The sequence below is a fragment of the Vitis vinifera genome, chromosome 13 (assembly GCF_030704535.1).
Source record: "Vitis vinifera cultivar Pinot Noir 40024 chromosome 13, ASM3070453v1".
NCBI lineage: Eukaryota > Viridiplantae > Streptophyta > Magnoliopsida > Vitales > Vitaceae > Vitis > Vitis vinifera.
Window position 1 is genome coordinate 9,318,463 of NC_081817.1, and position 18,501 is coordinate 9,336,963.

At 33.6% G+C, this 18,501-nt stretch overlaps 1 protein-coding gene across 1 annotated transcript; it reads left to right on the forward strand.

Annotated features, from left to right (window-relative positions):
* The first annotated feature begins 3,991 nt into the window (after positions 1 to 3,991).
* LOC100248981 (neutral/alkaline invertase 3, chloroplastic) lies at positions 3,992 to 18,328 on the forward strand. The gene is made up of 7 exons (XM_010660432.3): positions 3,992 to 4,134; positions 4,625 to 5,410; positions 6,304 to 6,469; positions 6,572 to 6,783; positions 16,562 to 17,055; positions 17,153 to 17,201; positions 17,627 to 18,328. The coding sequence occupies exons 2-7, from the start codon at positions 4,703 to 4,705 to the stop codon at positions 17,951 to 17,953; spliced, it is 1,956 nt and encodes a 651-aa protein (XP_010658734.1). The 5' UTR covers positions 3,992 to 4,134; positions 4,625 to 4,702; the 3' UTR covers positions 17,954 to 18,328.
* The last annotated feature ends 173 nt before the right edge of the window (positions 18,329 to 18,501 follow it).

An 18,501-nucleotide genomic window follows, 5' to 3' on the forward strand; every position in this document is an offset into this window, starting at 1 on the left:
TGAAAATAACTTTTGTATTGAAAATGTACCTTGATTATAAAGAGTTGTTGATCACAGACTTGTTAACAACAGAGAGATAATTATAAGAAGATGAATATAAATGACTAGATTTTTTAAAAGAGGGAGAGGTTACAAAAGTTAAGAGAGAAATTTAGAGAACACCCTTTGCTTGCACTACACACTCTCTTGGGTTCTTGAGCTCTCAAGTTCTACCTTGTGATGAAGGTTGCATATCTATTTAGGTTATGGAGGCATATTAAAGCAAAAATATAACAATCAAATGCATATAGTTATATATCATTAAGGGATCTGGTTGGGCGTTCAAATAAATTATTCAACTGTCAAAAAAGAAGTTTTATATATAATTTTATGTATTTCAAAATTTCAAAGTGATTTGATAAACAAAAAAAATCTTTTAAAAATTGATTGCAAAGCTGCAAAAGATATTTTACAAAAGGATATTAAAAAATTTGGTTTCAAAACAAATTTTTGCAAGATGGCAAGCTTTACTTTCAAATTTTGATTTTGAAATTGAATTTATCAAATGAGAGTTTAATTCGATAAGTATCCTCCTATATCTTAATGGGTACTTTTGTTAGGCTCCAACTTCCTTCATCATCCAAGAAAACCAAAGCTTCATATGCAATGATTTCAAATTTCCCAAATATTCATCCTACTTTTCCAACACAAATGTCATTCCTTTCAAGTCCTGAATCCAGATTTTCCTCCTCTTCAACCTTCGAAAAGTTTCATTCAAGTTTCTAAATCAACCTCTAAGAATATTTTTGTTCAAAGTCAATCCAACCCTAACACTATTTCAACACTACGTTCTTCTTCTTCTTCAACTAGTCAATATGTCAAAAAATTGAAGAAAAAAAAATAAAAAATTCAAATAGTAGTGAATAGTGATAAATAGTATCTAAATAGTGTCTAAATAGTAAAAGTTGTATATTAAATTGACAACTTTGATTTCAAAACAAACGTACAAGATACATGACCTTCTCACCTTCAACAACCATGCAAAAACTTAATGTTTTTGTCTGAAGATGGAGAAAAGGAAGTCAGTTGTCTTCTGCAATTATTCAAGCATCTAGATTTCGTCAAGACTCAAGTCCGAACTTCTTCCATAAATAGAGATGCAACCTTCATCTCAAGGCAGAGCTTGAGAACTTGAGATCTCAAGGCAAAGCTTGAGAACTTGAGAGCTCAAGAACCCAAGAGAGTGAGTAGTGCGAGCAAAGAGTGTTCTCTAAATTTCTTTCTTAGCTTTTGTAACCTCTCTCTCCTTTAAGAAATCTAGTAATTTGTATTCGTTCCCCTGTAGTTATCCCTCTACTGTCAATAAACCTGTTTGTAATCAACAACTTTATGTAATCAAGGCATATTTTCAATACAAAAGTTGTTTCAAATTCAAATATTTGTGTTTTTATGTTCAAATTTTTGCAATAAATTAGATAGTAATTATTTCATTTTTTATGCTTGGAGTCCTTAGACAAAATTAATTTGTTGTGTGCATAACTATTGCATGTCCTAGGTGTGAATGGTATCAGAGCCACGTTTTACTTAAGAACCGAGTGGTATTACGAGTTGGAACATTATTTAATCACTAATTTAGTCCTGACTTAGTTCAAATTGAATTTCTTGTGAACGGCTTGGTGAACCTAGATAGCGGTGTTTGAGGGCAGAAGGAGCGTAAGTCCCGTATTGATCCGCTTGTGGTGGTCCCTGTTTAGAAAATTATTTGAATTGATTAAGGACAAGATTGTAATTATTTTATGTGACAATGAGTAATATTATAAGGAAATTAACTAAATCTAGTTTTTCTAGATCTCTTAGGTCTAATGATAATTCTGCATTTTCATCAGAAAATTGAATATAAAAATATAAAGTTTTGAATTTGAAAATAACTTTTGTATTGAAAAATATACCTTGATTACAGAGAGTTGTTGATTACAAACAGACTTGTTGATAACAGAGGGATGAATACAAATTACTAGATTTTTGAAAGGAGAGAGAGGTTATAAAAGCTAAGAAAGAAATTTAGAGAACATTCTTTGCTCGCACTACTTGCTCTCTTGTATTTTTGAGCTCTCAAGTTCTGCCTTGTGATGAAGGTTGCATATTTATTTATAGAGAAAATGTCGGACTTGAATCTTGTTGAAATCCACAATAAACTTTTGGACAGCTGGTTGTATGAAGTCTGACGAATGAGGTAAGTTTTCTTTTCTTGTCAGATGTCTTTTGAATGACGCCAGAAGAGAATAAATTCTCTTTTCTCCACGTTGCTTTTTGAAAATCACACAAAGATATATATAAGACTTGAGTAAAACTCAATAGAATTAAGATACAAAAGAATAAAATTTAGGTACAATATAAATAAAATGAAAGTATAAAATAATGAAATCTTAATCTATATATATAAACAAGATTTTGATATAAAGTACTGAGAATTGAGTTGCAGACGTGATATTACCTAATCAATGGTACGTTTTGGTTGATGCACAAAAGGTACTATGATATCACCCTTTATGACTTCTTAGTGAATAGAATTTGAACACATGTAAGCGATAAAATTGGTGCAACGGCCCAAGTCTGCCTATTAGACAGAATGAGCCAACAATGGCAGGAGGCCCACTCTACTGGGCTTCAAATGCATGTAAAGCAGAATTGTCCAAAACTTCGGCCCAAAGCCCATCTAACAATGCCGGTTAGTTGAGGGAGACAATTTTGAACTGAATTTGGGTTCAAGCCTAACAAACGTACCATCAATTCAAACTTGTACTCAACAACCATTACAATAATATTAAATTTTTTATTTTATTATTATTGTTTGCACTTTTTCACTGTTGAAACGGCTTAGGTTAGTTGAACATACAGATTTGGCCCACTAATCCAAGGCCCCCCATACATGAGGCGGGTCCTTGTCCATTTTTGGAGTTTAGGATAAGATCATATGACACACGAAAAAGGCATGGTCACCATTATACCACGTGGTCTTCAACTCTCAAGAATTAGGTGAGAACACCCTGCCTTTCTGCCCTCAAATTTGAAAATAAATAAATTTCTAATTTCATTTTTAATTTTTTTAATAAAATATATTTCTAATAAAATATGTCTAAATAATTAAACAAAAGTATTAAAAAAAAATCATTTTACTTTAAATATTCCAAAATTTTCAATTGGACTTTTAGGTCGCACGTGCCATCAAAGCTAACGACAAAAGTAGAGGTGGTATCTATCACATGCAACGTTCACAACACAACTTCACAAATATTATTCAAATAAATAAATATTAAATTTTATTTATTTTATACATTATTTGATTTGGTATAAATCTATTTCAAAATTTAAAATTAATTTAAATTTGGATTTATGAATTTATTTTTTCCAAAATGCAATTCTCTAAAACTATGTTTGGTTTCCAAAAATATTAAGGAAAATATTTTTCTTATTTTTGGCTTAGTTATATAAAATATAATTAATTTTTTTAAAATTTATAAATTTATAAATTATTTAATATTTATATAATGAGAGAGAATAAGTTAAAGGAATTTAAATAAATATATTAAAATAATTTATTAATTTTAAAAATATTTTTATTTTTCTTCCAATTTTTATCCTTTTATTTTATTTTTTCACATTTTCTATAAAAATTTGTGGGAATCAAGCGGAAAACAAGTGAGATTAAAAAAAACAATTTAACAAATATAGTAATTTTTTAAAGGTTTTCATATTCTAAAAAATATATATAGGATAAAATAATTTAATATTTAAATGCAAAAGAGTTTAAATAAATATTTAACTATGTGATTCCTATTTTTTAGATTTATCCTATTTATATTAAAATGAATAAATCTGACATTATTTCGTATTTTTAATCAATTAATTTATTTATCGTATAAATAACGGAAAAAAAAAGAAGCCATAATTTTTATTTTTTTTAAAAAAAGGAAAAAATCAATGACGTGAAAAGGGGCAAAAAAGTGAGGAAGGTCTTTAAATCTGTTTTTCTAGTTTTCCCTTAAATTTGCCTTTCAATAGCTCATTTCCCATTCTGTTTGGTTCGCGGGAAAGGAAAATCTTCGTTTTACAAGCGTCAATCGCATCGATTGTCTGAGACACCTTTATATTAAGGTGACCGCTTTTTTTGTTTTGTTGCATGTAAAATTTCTTTTCTGAATTGGATGATAAACCTGAAGGGATGTGTGTGTGTTTTTTTTATTGAATCAAGATATTGTTTGGTTGCCGGAAAAGTTGAGAGGAAGGAAGGGAAAATGAGTTGGTGGCTCTGTGTTTTTTGTTGCCTGGTTTCCTAGGGGGGAAAAAAACCCGAGTTATTTTAAGTTATGTTTCTTTCGGTAAATGATCACGGGGCTTCGATTTTCTTTTTCTTTTCATTTTCATTCTCTCTGGAGCAAATAGGGGCATATGGAATTTGAGAAGAGCTTGTTGAAATTGTCAACTTAGCTAGCTGATATATTTTCTTTCCAATCAAATAGGGTGTGATGAAATTTTGGATTTTTATTTTTTACATTTTCAATGGAGGGATATGATCTTATGAATCCAATTTCTTTGTCTTATAAATTTGATGTCTTGATGTCCTGTCTGACTCAATGTGTTTCAGGTTAAATTTGAGGTCTTGGATTTTCTTCATCCATAACGATTTTGAGTTGAATATAGTTCATCTTATTTGCAAAATACTATGGCAATGGGAACTTCAGAAGCAGTTCTGCAAGTTTTTTCTGGGGCAGTACCATGCCTTTTTGGTTCTGATCCATGTTTTAGCAAATCAGACTCCATGAGCCCTTTTAAATCCCACATAAAATCTGTAAAGAAAAGGGGATCAAGGTATATGCTCAAGTGTTCATATATGATACGGAGTCACATCATGACCCATCGGCTTCATGGGGTTGGTGGTGGTTTGTATGGAAATACATCAATTCACCGATCGCAGCTTCAGAGTTGCAAATGTCAAAGAGCTGACAGTGTAAGTGGGATAGCTTCAGAGGCTGGAAATGGAACCTGGTTTGTGGATAATGCAAAGAAACGGAATCCAATTAATGGTGTAATGGATACACCAAACGTTCTAGAGTTTCAGGATGTTCAAGAGCTGAAACCAGAAATGGAGGGTTCCATTTCCAATGGCGCAGTTGAAACAGCAAGAGATACCTTTGTCAAGGTTAGAGTTGACTCCATTGAGGATGAAGCATGGGACTTGCTGCGGGAATCTATGGTATATTATTGTGGTAGTCCCATAGGAACAATTGCTGCAAAGGATCCAACCAGTTCCAATGTTCTGAATTATGATCAAGTCTTTATCCGTGACTTTATACCTTCTGGTATTGCTTTCCTTTTGAAGGGAGAATATGATATTGTTCGAAACTTCATCCTTCACACACTTCAGTTGCAGGTAATTTAACAGTTCTGATTATGTTGACCATTTAAGTTTAGCAACCAATTGTGTGCAGAATTTCTTGTCATAGTTAATTTTTTTATTCCATTTATTTATTTTTGTGTTTATATAACTGAGTTTAAATTTGCCATTGTATTGTTTTAAATTTGTTATTCCTTATTTCTTTATTTTGGAAGTTTCTTAGCACTGTTAAGAGGAATATTAATACATGATTACTTCTATTTTTCCACCAGTTTGTTAATTTTTTATGATTAAGATTCACATGAGTGATGAATTTTGACTAAGAAAACTAGCTTCTAAATTCAAAGCTGACCCCCCTCCCTAGTAAAAATTAGATGATAGTTTATATTGTACTTGTTTGTAACTTCTGTTAACATAAACTCATAGTATTGATGGTAGTTCATCCTGTTGAATGAATGTTAATGGGAAATGCATTCAGTATGTAAACAAAACTTCTGCATAGTCTTACTTGTTCAGTTAAATTGCGTGGTTTCATATTTTATCCACTCCTTCTTAAAACAAAAAAGGTTACATATATGCCATACCCAAATTGCGTGGTTTTGTATTGTGTTTGAGTGATCACAGCTCTTCGTAAGAAATTGTATATGTGAACAAATGCATTAGATGTCCCCTTGTTCAAAAATTTTAACTTTGGAACCTGTTTGATTGAAGATGTCTGTATATGGTTTCATGTGCAATCAAAATATGAAATAGAACACCTGTTCTCACATGCATGCGTTGATGGATATGTAATTTGTGTCCATTTGACAACATTGCATGTGTAACTGAAGATGATTAATTATTACCCTAACTATTTATCATTTACTTTACTTCCTTTTAAACATGGAGTTTATTTGCCCATTTGGGCACGTTTGTGGCTCATCCTGCAGAGCTGGGAGAAGACAATGGACTGTCATAGTCCTGGTCAAGGGTTGATGCCTGCAAGTTTCAAGGTGCGCACAGTTCCCCTGGATGGTGATGACTCTGCAACAGAAGAGGTATTGGATCCTGATTTTGGAGAAGCAGCAATTGGCCGTGTTGCACCTGTTGACTCTGGTAAATCAATACAGCAGAGCATGTTTTAAGAAGAACTAATTTCACTTGCATTAGAATTTAAACTCTAGCAAATCTAAGTTCATGTTATGATGTCAACTTCAGGATTGTGGTGGATTATACTGTTACGTGCTTATGGAAAATGCTCTGGAGATCTTTCAGTTCAGGAGAGAATTGATGTGCAAACTGGAATTAAGATGATTCTAAGGCTTTGTCTTGCTGATGGTTTTGATATGTTCCCAACTTTATTGGTCACAGATGGTTCTTGTATGATAGACCGCCGCATGGGGATTCATGGCCATCCATTGGAAATCCAGGTAGATGGTTTTTCAATTTGTTCTTGAGTTGTTTTCTTATTACTGTTGAAGGGAAACATTTTCTGTCTTAGACCTTGGAACCATTAATGTTCTTACTATTGTAAAATTTTGGAATAGAAGGACTATGAACAGAATCATCCCATTAGTAATGGCAGGTTTGCAAAGGGGAAAAGCTGTTTCTCCATGAGATATTGATGGAGTTTCCTAAGATGTGAGTTGGAATGGCTACTTCTCTATTAGAGGAATAGAAGAAGTTCTGGAAAGATGTCACAGGAGCAATCATTTACATACACGCACATTTAATTTCTAAGGTTTTGAAGGCCGTTACTGAAAAAGAAATGGAGATGAGAAAATTGAAAACTAATATGAACAAAAAATGCAGCCAAAAGGGTGAGAAGGTTGAATATAAGCGTATAATGATCAATCAGATGTGATGGGCCTCAAGTAGGGTGAGAACATGAATTCAAACTTGATATGTCAAGACAAATTACAGAACTTTTCTTGTGTTGCAGGGGATGGTTACAAAGTGTTGTGAACGGTGATTAGATTATGGTAAAGCAAAGAGGCTAATCAACAAAGTGCTAAATGGTTGTTGCAAGAGGTCTTTGGTAGAGAGGAAAATGTTCTTCAAATGAGGCTAGCTGAAGCTTGAATTTGGTAAAGCCAAATGTTAGTATAGTATTGAAGGAGTTTTGAAGTACATTAGAGAAATGAGTTGCCTTAGGTAATTAATTTGCTTAATGATATCTTATAGAGAGAAAATACTAGTGGTTTGGAGGAAAATTTTTATGTTGTAATTATATAAGAATAGAGACAATATTAGCACCCATTGGGCTGGTGGTACTTCTTGTTGAATTAAAAGATTGGATGAATCTTTGTACTGGAGCTCCAAGACCTGAAAAGGAAGAATGCTTGGGGAAAGGCAAGTTGCACTCTGAGACTCTATAGGGCTTGATGAAGTGAAGATAGGTATGGAGATTTTTATACACTAGTTTAAATTTATGATATGGAGGTATGTTTTCCCTCGGTATTAACTTAATATTTAGATAATTGATTGAAAATTTAAAGCATAGAGATATGGTTGAAGTAGCATTTTGGAGCATTGGAATGATGCTCTTATTCTATGTGATGCCTAGAAGGGGCCTTTAGAGCATTTGAGTTGGCTTTCATGTGATTTGAGTTGGCATTTTGTAGCTTCTGCACAGCTCTGTATTTCCTTGGGAGCTTGTTTACAAGTGTGGAAGATCTAGTTAGGGTTCTGGGATGTCGAGTGGGGAACCTCCCTACCAACTATCTGGGCCTTCCATTGGGAGCCCCTTTCAAATCCTCCTAGATTTGGGATATGGTGGAGGAAAGATTTTAGAAATGACTTGCTATGTAGAAGAAATAACAATGTTTTAAAAATTGGACCAGTCGATTGGACTAGTTCAACTGAACCGATCATCTGCTTGGTTTGATTCACTTTTTAAACCACACTTGACTTTAAGTCGAAGTTGAACTAGTGGACTGATTGGACAGATGGGTGAATTGGCTGACTGGATAGGTGGTTCACTACTTGCTAATTTTTTTTCCAAATAGGTGGGTTGGTTTTCTAAAGCCACTTTCAAACACCAATAGCCATTTCATATGGACCCCATACATACTTCAAACAGACAAGTTAGGCTTCCAAAGCATTTTCAAATGTTAATTGCCATTTCATGCAGGCCCCATGTGTTTCAACATCTTGCAGACATCAATGGCCCTTCTCCCCATGCATCACTTTTGGTTGTTAAATGACCTTTTGTGAGCCTGCCATTTTTTTTTTTTTTTTCGCTTTTTAACTCAACTTACTCAACCTGTAGGAGGGGAATAGGTATAAAATACTTGAGGTAGGTTACTACTAAGCCCATGAGCTCTTTTGTTAAATATATCATTTATAATTGAATATTTGAATATCTACTGATAAAGTAAATAATAAAATTTTATTTATATAGAGAGTTTACATTTTATCATTATTCGTGATTTAATATATTAATATTAAGGATAAAATGATAAAATATTTTAAGTGTTCCTACTTATTCATATATAATTTTAGAGTTAAATACACTTTATCCCCTCATTTTTTTGTATTGTTTACACTTTGCCTTCTAACTTGTTAAATAATAACACTTTGCCTCCCAAACTTGTTAAAGAGCAATGCTTTGCCCCAAAAAGTTGAATGAGTAGCTTATTAGGTAAAGAAACAAGGTTGAAATGCAAAGAAAAACACTTGTTGTCCAAGGTCGAAGTTGTCACACTTTGTAGTTATATGCGAAAATTATGAATAGTCATACGAACATCTCTTTAAAATAAAAAATTGAAACTGGTGGCTTCCATATTTCGAAAGTGTTTGAGAAATTCCACTTAAAGGCTACCAAACTAGTGTTCTAACTAGAGTGAGAAAAAGAGCAATCCTTTTTATAATTTATGGATAGTTTGTAAATGATGCTATAGTATTGTTTTTTAACAAGTTTGGGGGGCAAAGTGTAAAATACACAAAAGGTTGAGAGGGTAAAGTGTATTTAAGACATATTTAATTTTTTATAATTATTTTTAATTTTAATAATATATAGGCTATATATTTATAATCTTATGTTGACATCATAGTTTAACTATCAGTCCAACCACTGAATTGTGATCCAGTAACTTTTCTAGTTTAATCATTGGTTTGATTATGAAAACATTGAGAAATAGCATGCATCGAAAGGAGGAAGTCTAACTCTGATAAAAAACATGACATTCAATTTGTCAATTTACTTCATGTCTCTTTTTGTCATCTTGAGAAAGGTGAGCTCAGGGTTAGAGAAGATTTAAAAGGATTTCCTTTGAGGGGGGAGGAGGAGCTTTGGAGAGAAAACTGCCTCTAATGAATTGGTGTATAATTTTTATGGATAAGAGGAGTTGGGGTGTAGGAATTTAAAATATTTCCACTCTTAATAAGACTTTTTGGAAAATAGTGTTGAAGATTTGCAGTGGAAGGGAATCTCTTTGGAAATGAGTAATTTCAGGGAAGTATAGGGAGGAAAAGGGGGAATGGTGCTTTAGAGGAGTGAGGAAAGGGTACGAGGTGGTTGTTTGGAATGCAATCAGGAGTGGGTGGGTGACCTATAATAGTAGAATGGACTTCAAGTTAGACAATGGAATGAGGGTGAAACTTTGAAAGGATAAGTGGTGCAGTGATGTACCACTGAGGGAGGCTTTTCTGGAGTTATTCTCAATAAGATGTGGCTGCAAAATGGAGAGAGGGATTGTTGGAACCTTAGGTTTTCAAGATAGATTCATGATTGGGAGTTGGAGGAGGTTGAGGCCTTTCTTAGGAGGCTGCAAGTGCATTCTCTTAGTAGGAATATATAGGATAATATGGTTTGGCTGAATGCGAAGAGTGAATTTTCTCGGTTAAGTTATTCCATTCCTCTTTTTTCATGTGGTAGAATGTAGGCGTTTCTCTATAGTATTGTTTGAAATCCTTGGGTACCATCAAGGGCTGGCTTTTTGCATGGGAAGCTGCATAGGTAGGATAGTGGCATTGGATCAACTCAAAAGGAGATGAAGGATATCAAATAGATGCTATATGTGCAAAGGAGAAGAAATAGTTGAGTTCATCCTCCTTCACTGCACAAAAGCAACTATTTTGTGACGATTGATATAATGCTCTTTTTGGAATAAAATGGGTGATGCACTCCTTAGTGAAAAATGCCCTTTTGAGTTGACATGGATATTTTGTCAGAAAAAAGAGGAAAAAGGCTTGGAGAGCTACTCCTTTGTGCTTGTTCTGAACCATTTGGAGGGAGAGAAATGAGAGAGTGTTTGACAACACTGAAAAAGTAGACATAGTAATCAAACAAACCTTTATGTATGATATGGGTTAGAGTTTATATAGGAGATTGTTTTTTGTCCATGATGGACTTTGTAGAGTAGTTAAGCTCTAAGTAAGGGGTGGGTGGAGTTTTTTTTTTGTGTATTCCCTTGCTTTATTACATGTTGATACAATTAATCTTTGTCTATCAAAAAATGGAAAAAAAAAAAAAAATTCCAAGTAGACAGAGAGATGAAGTCATTCAAGATTAAATTCCTTATTTTAGGGTGGAGAGGGATTCAAAGAACTTGGCTACTAATATTTTCACCTTTTATTAGGGTGGGTTTCAAGCAAAGGTTTACAGTTATGATAAGCTTGGATGACTAACCAGTGAGAGTCCAAATAATGTAGGCCTAGATTATTTCCTAGTAAGATTATGACCCAAGAAAGCCCAATCACCAAATGTTAAATAAGAAAGGACAGAATGATCTCTACAGCAGAAACCTATAGAAGCATCAACCCACCCTTCAAGTTACCATTAACAAGCAACAAAAAACTAATCATCTGAGCCCATTACCCATCCTAGTAAGGACTTCATCCAAGAAGCCCCATTCCTTGTGGTAATAAACCATATACAATTCCTCCCTTCCTTGGGCACAATATCCTGTTCACAATTTCATTTACCATCAAGGTAGCATACTGAATTTGTCTGATCATGGCAAAGTTCCCTTGGAAGCAGGATGTATGGATATACTGAGAAAGTGTCTGTATTAAAATCTTCAGCTTCCACGGAATTCACACGCCTCTCTATTTCTTTTCCTGAAAGTGTCTTTCCGAAATTCGCATACTAACCTTCCAAATGGATGGCCAATCCATATGCTCATTTTCTCAATCTTTCAGCTTCCATCCCTCTGAAGAAACATGCAAGAATCTCAAAATAATTCCCAAAATAAGATATTGGTGTTCTAAGATATAACCCCATTGTGCCTTGTGAAAATTGCTTCGATCAAGAAATAAGTTAAGCTGATAGGATTCACATTGAACATGATTTTTGTAAGGTCATATATCAATTGCAGTTATTAGGATTGATTCTTTTCTAGTAGTTTTCAATGAAAATTTTAACTTACCCTGGTTACCAATGGTATTAGACCTCGGCTAATAAAAATTTCCAATTCCTTTATGACTCATTGATGGGTTGGATGGTCTTAGGATAAATATGCTGTGATTGACTTCTATCAATACTAAAATAAGTAACAAAATCCACATTTAGTAGAAAGACTTTTAGTAACGTGAAGAAAAACTATTTTGATGTGCAAAAATCTAAAGGTAGTGAAAGTAAACCTTTGATTTTTTCTTTTTAAAACTTTTATTCTAATTATTCTAACTTCAGATTTTAGAATGAGAAACTTCAAATGTTATAATGTATTGCTTCATCTAATGGTAACTTTTTGGACAGTCAAGCTTTTTAATGCAGGTTTGAGCATGTGTACAACCACTTCATGCAAAAAACAAAAAAAAAAAAAGGAAAGTAAAAAAAGGTCCTCTTCTTAGTTCGTGCAAGCATTCTGTAATGGGACTTGCACTAGATTTTTGTATTTCTTTCCCCCTTCTTTGATCCGGGTAGATCTAGTAAATGAAAGGGACTTACCTCTGATTGAATTTGCTTATAAAGTCCATTGAAGACGCATAAACTCTATTAAAAAAAGCACCCCTCAATGAGAAAAGAGAAACAACATTACTGATTTCAGTTTGATGGTCATTGGCTGTTCCTCCTAAGAAGTGCACCTGTTTGTCCCATCCCACCAGAGAAAATGATGAGGGGTTACCACCCAAGCTGGAGTTCTCCTCTTACAGTCTCACCCATATATCTCATAGGCCATGGCACAAGAAGATATCATCATCCATCTGATAGAAAATTGCAAAAATAAAGGACCAAAATTGTAATTAAAGGCAATTTACCAATTCCCCATCCCTATTACACATACAAAACCAATCTGGAAGAAAATTTCCCTGTTTAACAAATTGATTGATTGTGAGACTCCTGTCCTTTGCTCTAGGCAAAATAAAGAACGGAACATTGAGATACAAATCTGGTTAGGATGATCATTAAGTTTTTAGAAATACTTTTTGTTTGAGGCACACATCTAGTTGTGATGAGACATAGAGAATCCATAAGTTTAAATATGGTGTTTTGTTAACATTTAGGTTTGAAATAGTGTAACAGATGCTTGATTTGAATAGTTCTCTACATCATTTTATGGGTTGCAGTTGGTGACTTTAGGCTTCTAGAGGCTCTTAACATTCTAATGACTATAACAATGTTTCTAGTGGCTTGATTCAGGATTTTGATCAAATGAAGTCATCCTTATGACATCATGGGTGGTTGGTTAACTCTCCTATCAAGTGATACAATAGAAGTAAGCAGTTCTGTTGTAGCAAGTGAATATTTACATTTCCTTCATTCCATTTTGTAGGTAGCAACATTGTATTTCTTGGTTCTAAAAAGATCAATACATATTTTTAACATAGTCTAAATGCGCTTTTGGGGATATATTAGGCATCAAGATGAACTTGGTTTAGATCAGCTTATTAGGTATCCTCTAACAAAGGTTAAATATGAAATTCAAAGACTTGCCTGGTTCCTATCTTCAAAAACACTTTTCAAGAATAGGTTTTTTTGAAAATAAGAACACAGAACATGTTTCAGAGAAAATCATCTGGGTAGCATCCCATTTTTTAACTAACATTAGAAGACTTTTCTCAAGTCACTTAACTAAACAGTTCTTTAATCTGTTAGACTTGTTCCTTTTTTTTTCAGCTCTCCAAGCACTGAACCAAATGGTTATATTGATTTCCTGTTTCTGTGTTCTTCAAGACAGAAAGTTGTTATCATCAAACAGAACTATACCCCCCCCATGCTTCATCTGTGTCCGAATATATATAAAATATCTTTAGTTATTGCTGGGAAGTAATTCTATGTTAGATTAATATGTTGATCCTGTTGTGAGGAAGTTTAAAAATAGATCAACTTGTGGAAGAATCAATTTTTTGTGAGATGGAATCACTACTCTCTAATCCATGTTTTCTAGCCTCATGTTTTGATCTATGCCACTTCTCAAATTTTGTGGGGATTTAGAGAAATGGAGTGCATTTACCTGTCAAACTTAGTTGACATTTTCATAAGATCTACAGTTTTATGGTTGGTGGGGCATATCAAGCTTGATTAGCTTAGTATCATAGTTTATTAATTTAGACTTTTGAGTCACCAAAAAGTTTTATTCTACAATTTACCTTATATGAATCAAAGTCCCAACTTTAGGTGGTGTTTGGATACATTTCCTGTATTTTGTTTTTTTTAGAATAGAAGAATAGTATTGGCTCCTATATAAAATGTAAGGACTGTTGAAAAACCATTTTTCCTCATTTGTTTCCTCTGAATAATACAAGTTTATAATGCATCATATAGTTGACTTCTAAGGCCTAAAAATGGAAATACAGCTACCTATTCTAATGACACTAGATTTTTAGGAATTACACAAGTAACTTTGGATGGCTATGCATTAATTTACACTGCTATACAATCTATTTTAGGAAGGAGAATTAAGTCAAAATATTGTCAAATATTCAAACAATATTTCCATTTCATCCTTATTCATGGCCAGTGTTGTAGTCTATTAGGACGCAAACTCTATTCTTAACACCATTAAATTTTTATTATTTTTTAAATGTAGTAATGAGAGCATGAAAATATTGAATGAAATAAAAAAGATGACATGATCTGCTAAAATTAATTCAATGTAGTAACGTCTGCATGTGTAAACCTCATGTTGAATATTTCCTCTTGGTTTTTATTTATTTATTTTGATTTGTTTGCATACTTGACTGAATGGTAAGAGGACAATGCTGATAGAATGTGCCACTCTCCAGTCTACAATCCCTGGCAGATGTAAAAAATTAGAAGTTTGTGAAATATGGATCTTCTTGGAAATTATGATATAATTTGGCTTTGTTACCAAAAGATGTGACCTACAATTTTTGTTTAGATTTTTAAGATATACATTCTAAGAAATATTGGTTTAATGCTAAAAGCATAAAATTTAAGGCTCTGTTGTGGATAGCTTTTAACTCATGCTTTTGATCTGTACAAGAAGTAGAGCAAGTATTATTGTTGTGCAGTTGATTTTATGTTTAATTTCTGTATTATAAAAATGCTTTTAAGAATATGGATAATTTTGACATTTTGAAAAATATCCATTCAACAGAAATACTTATCCCCATCATGTTTGAGTAGAAGTTGTTTTTCAAAATGTAAATAATCATGTTGGGAACTGTGAGTTCCTTATTTGAGAGTTTTATCTGAACATCTTTAGAAGTTACGTTTAACCTTCAAATAGTGCTCTTAGCATTTAAGAAACTCTCCTAAACAACTTAGTAAATAAAGAGAAGAGAGGAGAGGGGAACATAATGGATGATAGTGGATATCTAAAGATGTGGAACATCACTGCTTGTAAGGTAATTTTTATTTGTTTATTTATTTATTTATTTTGTTTGAAAACTTCATTGACTATGTTGATAAGCTTAGAATGACTCTCTCTCTCCCTCTCTCTCTCTCTCTCTCTCTCTCTCTCTCTCTCTTTCTCTCTCATCTTCTCTCTGCTTATCTGTGTATTTTAGACTTTTAAAAAATTTTTTTTTTTAAATCATTTTATTACACAAAGAAAAAGAAAAGAAAAGAAGGGGAGAAAAAAGGAAAACAATAACAAGAACGCTTGGCCCCTAATGATTGTCAAAAACTATTATGTCATCTGACTCTGTTTTTCCTTTTTCTATATTTCTCAAGGAGATCTTGTCCTTTTCTGTGTCCCATATCTTTCTTTCAGTGATGTCACATAAGAAAGTGATGAGAAGGAGAAAGTAAAAGAGAAGAATGAAAGTAATGGAAATGAGAGAATTGTATTATGTTGGTCTCGTTACAAGAGTCTTGTCTAGAAGAGAAGTCAATGATGTGGTGTCCCACCATTGAGTTCAAGATCTCTAGAGGATTATTATACATTAATCTGCTCAGTTGTTTCTATAAGCTGTATTTATATAGAATAATAGCTGCTAATGCAATTTAAAATTAGAGACTTCAAAGTAGAAACTTCTACTGAACAAATAATTTCTAAAATCTAGAAGGGTCCACCTCAGAAAGCCATAATGAAACAAGAAACTTCTATAATTATTGCTTGTACAGAAATAAATATTTGACATGAAGGCTTAATTGCCACATTTTACTCTTAAATTTGGAAGTTTTGTTGAGATGATAGATCCATGGGTGGAATCACCATGGTCTTTGCAATTTTTTTTTGAGAGCTATCTTCATCAATAAATGCACAATGATATCTGTCGGTTATTTGTAGACTTATGCTTTCCAGAATTCCACTTCTATCACCATTTTAAAATGAAAATAAAGTGGAAGACAAAGACTGACTTGTATAGATAGACTGCCCGTAAAGGTTATGAAGTCAAAGTCAAATCAACCATTCACTTCCGGACCTAGGCAATAGAGAGGCGAGACATGTACAAATAGAGTAGACATGATACTGTCTCTATGACTGAAGGACTTCAAAGGATTTAAGCTTCAAGTCTGAAAATTGTAAATCTTGAATCAATGAAACAAAGGAAAGATGAGTGGATTCTCTGGGAAAGGATGTGAGTCTAATTCTCAGATAGTTTGTAGTAAATTCAGTTAGGTTTTCTTTTGACAAGAATATAGTTCTGCACTTAATCTCCTTAAAGCTGTGATGAGTTTGAATCTGCTTTCCCCATTTGAGCCCTTCATTATCTGAAACTTAAATTACCACTCAATGATAAAATGACTAATCTAGTTGTGAGTTTTGTTTAATTAGATTTCATTGTACCATTTTAAGTTTCCTTGTTTCCTAGTAAAATAATAAGTTTAATTTTGGTACAACATTGTTGTAGGCATTATTTTATTCAGCATTACTTTGTGCACGGGAGATGCTTGCGCCAGAAGATGGATCCGCTGACCTTATCCGAGCACTGAATAATCGTTTAGTAGCATTGTCATTCCATATCAGAGAGTATTATTGGATTGATATGAAAAAACTAAATGAGATCTATCGTTACAAAACTGAAGAGTATTCGTATGATGCAGTTAACAAGTTCAACATTTACCCAGATCAGATATCCCCTTGGTTGGTGGAATGGATGCCTAATAAAGGAGGCTATTTAATTGGGAACTTGCAACCAGCTCACATGGATTTCCGCTTCTTTTCTCTTGGAAACTTATGGTCTATCATAAGCAGTCTTGCAACAATGGATCAGTCGCATGCTATCTTGGATCTTGTTGAAGCCAAATGGGGAGATTTAGTGGCAGACATGCCACTGAAGATATGTTACCCTGCTCTTGAAGGTCAGGAATGGCAAATTATCACCGGTAGTGATCCTAAGAACACGTAAGAATTCCATCTTACTGCCTATGCTATTCCTTTTTTTTTTTTTCCCTTTGATTTGATTGTTTTCATGTCACTATTGGATTGCATTTTGATGCAGGCCTTGGTCCTACCATAATGCAGGTTCCTGGCCAACTTTGCTCTGGCAGGTTAGTCATGAATTTTTGGTCAATCTTTTGTTGGTAAACATCTTTGTTTATTATCAATATTAGGAATGCATTTTGAGACTAGTGATGGTAATATAGTTTTAAGGATGAAAACTTTATTTTCTCTTAGATGGAGTCAAGGCTCTTCTGTTGTACGACTGGCCAGGCAGACCAGTTCAATATCTATATAAATGTCAAGATTTCTAATTTTCAGAATCTCTGTCCCCTATGAAGGATTTCTGCAACAATTGCTCACCTGATTGAATGACCCTAACCATTTGGAATGCATTTGAACATTTCCTATCCAAAACTAGCAATACACTTGGATGGTTACTGACATTCAATTGAATTGGTTTTGACTCGTATTAGGATTGGTAGGTTGTTAGAAACAGCTTATGATGTTAACCTATTCAAGATGGCTTCTGCAGCTCACAGTTGCATGCATTAAGATGGATAGACCACAAATTGCAGCAAAAGCTGTTGAAATAGCTGAGAGACGCATAGCACGGGACAAGTGGCCTGAATATTATGATACCAAAAAGGCAAGGTTCATTGGGAAACAAGCATGCCTATTCCAGACCTGGTCAATTGCTGGCTACCTCGTGGCAAAGCTCCTCCTTTCTGACCCCACTGCGGCCAAGATTCTGATAACTGAAGAGGATTCTGAACTTGTCAATGCCTTCTCCTGCATGATCAGTGCCAACCCAAGAAGAAAGCGAGGTCGAAAGAGTTCAACTCAGACCTTCATAGTATGAGTATTGTCTGGCAACTAATAATTATTTGGAAAAAGGTATTCGATATGATGCATGCATGGAACGGTTGGTAAAGTATTCACCTGATTTATGATTTAATTAAAGTCATTCATTGGCAATTATTTGAAATTGGGTTTATAAATGTAATAATATTCTTTTCTCTTTTCTTTTTTCCTTTGGGTAAGCTGAAATTTGTAATGTAGGCTTATCCATTTATTGTATGATATCTGCGTTATAAAGATTTGTGTATTCTGATTTAGGACTAGAGTTTGCATTTGAAGCCTCCTGTAATTGTATGGACAATGGGGAGACTGGTCTTTGATTTGTACTGTCTATGTTACTAGATCAATGAAATGGAAGAGTCACTATTTTAGAGAATTTGTTGTGAGTTTATCTGAATTGTCTGTAATATTTTATGTATGAATGTTATGCCTCTTGGGTTTTTAAATCAACATTAGTTTACTTTATTGGGGGCGGAGTGCAAACAAAGAGGCAGGCTCTTTAAGGGAGTTACTACAAATTCTACTATTCTTCCAGCTGAGAAGATGACA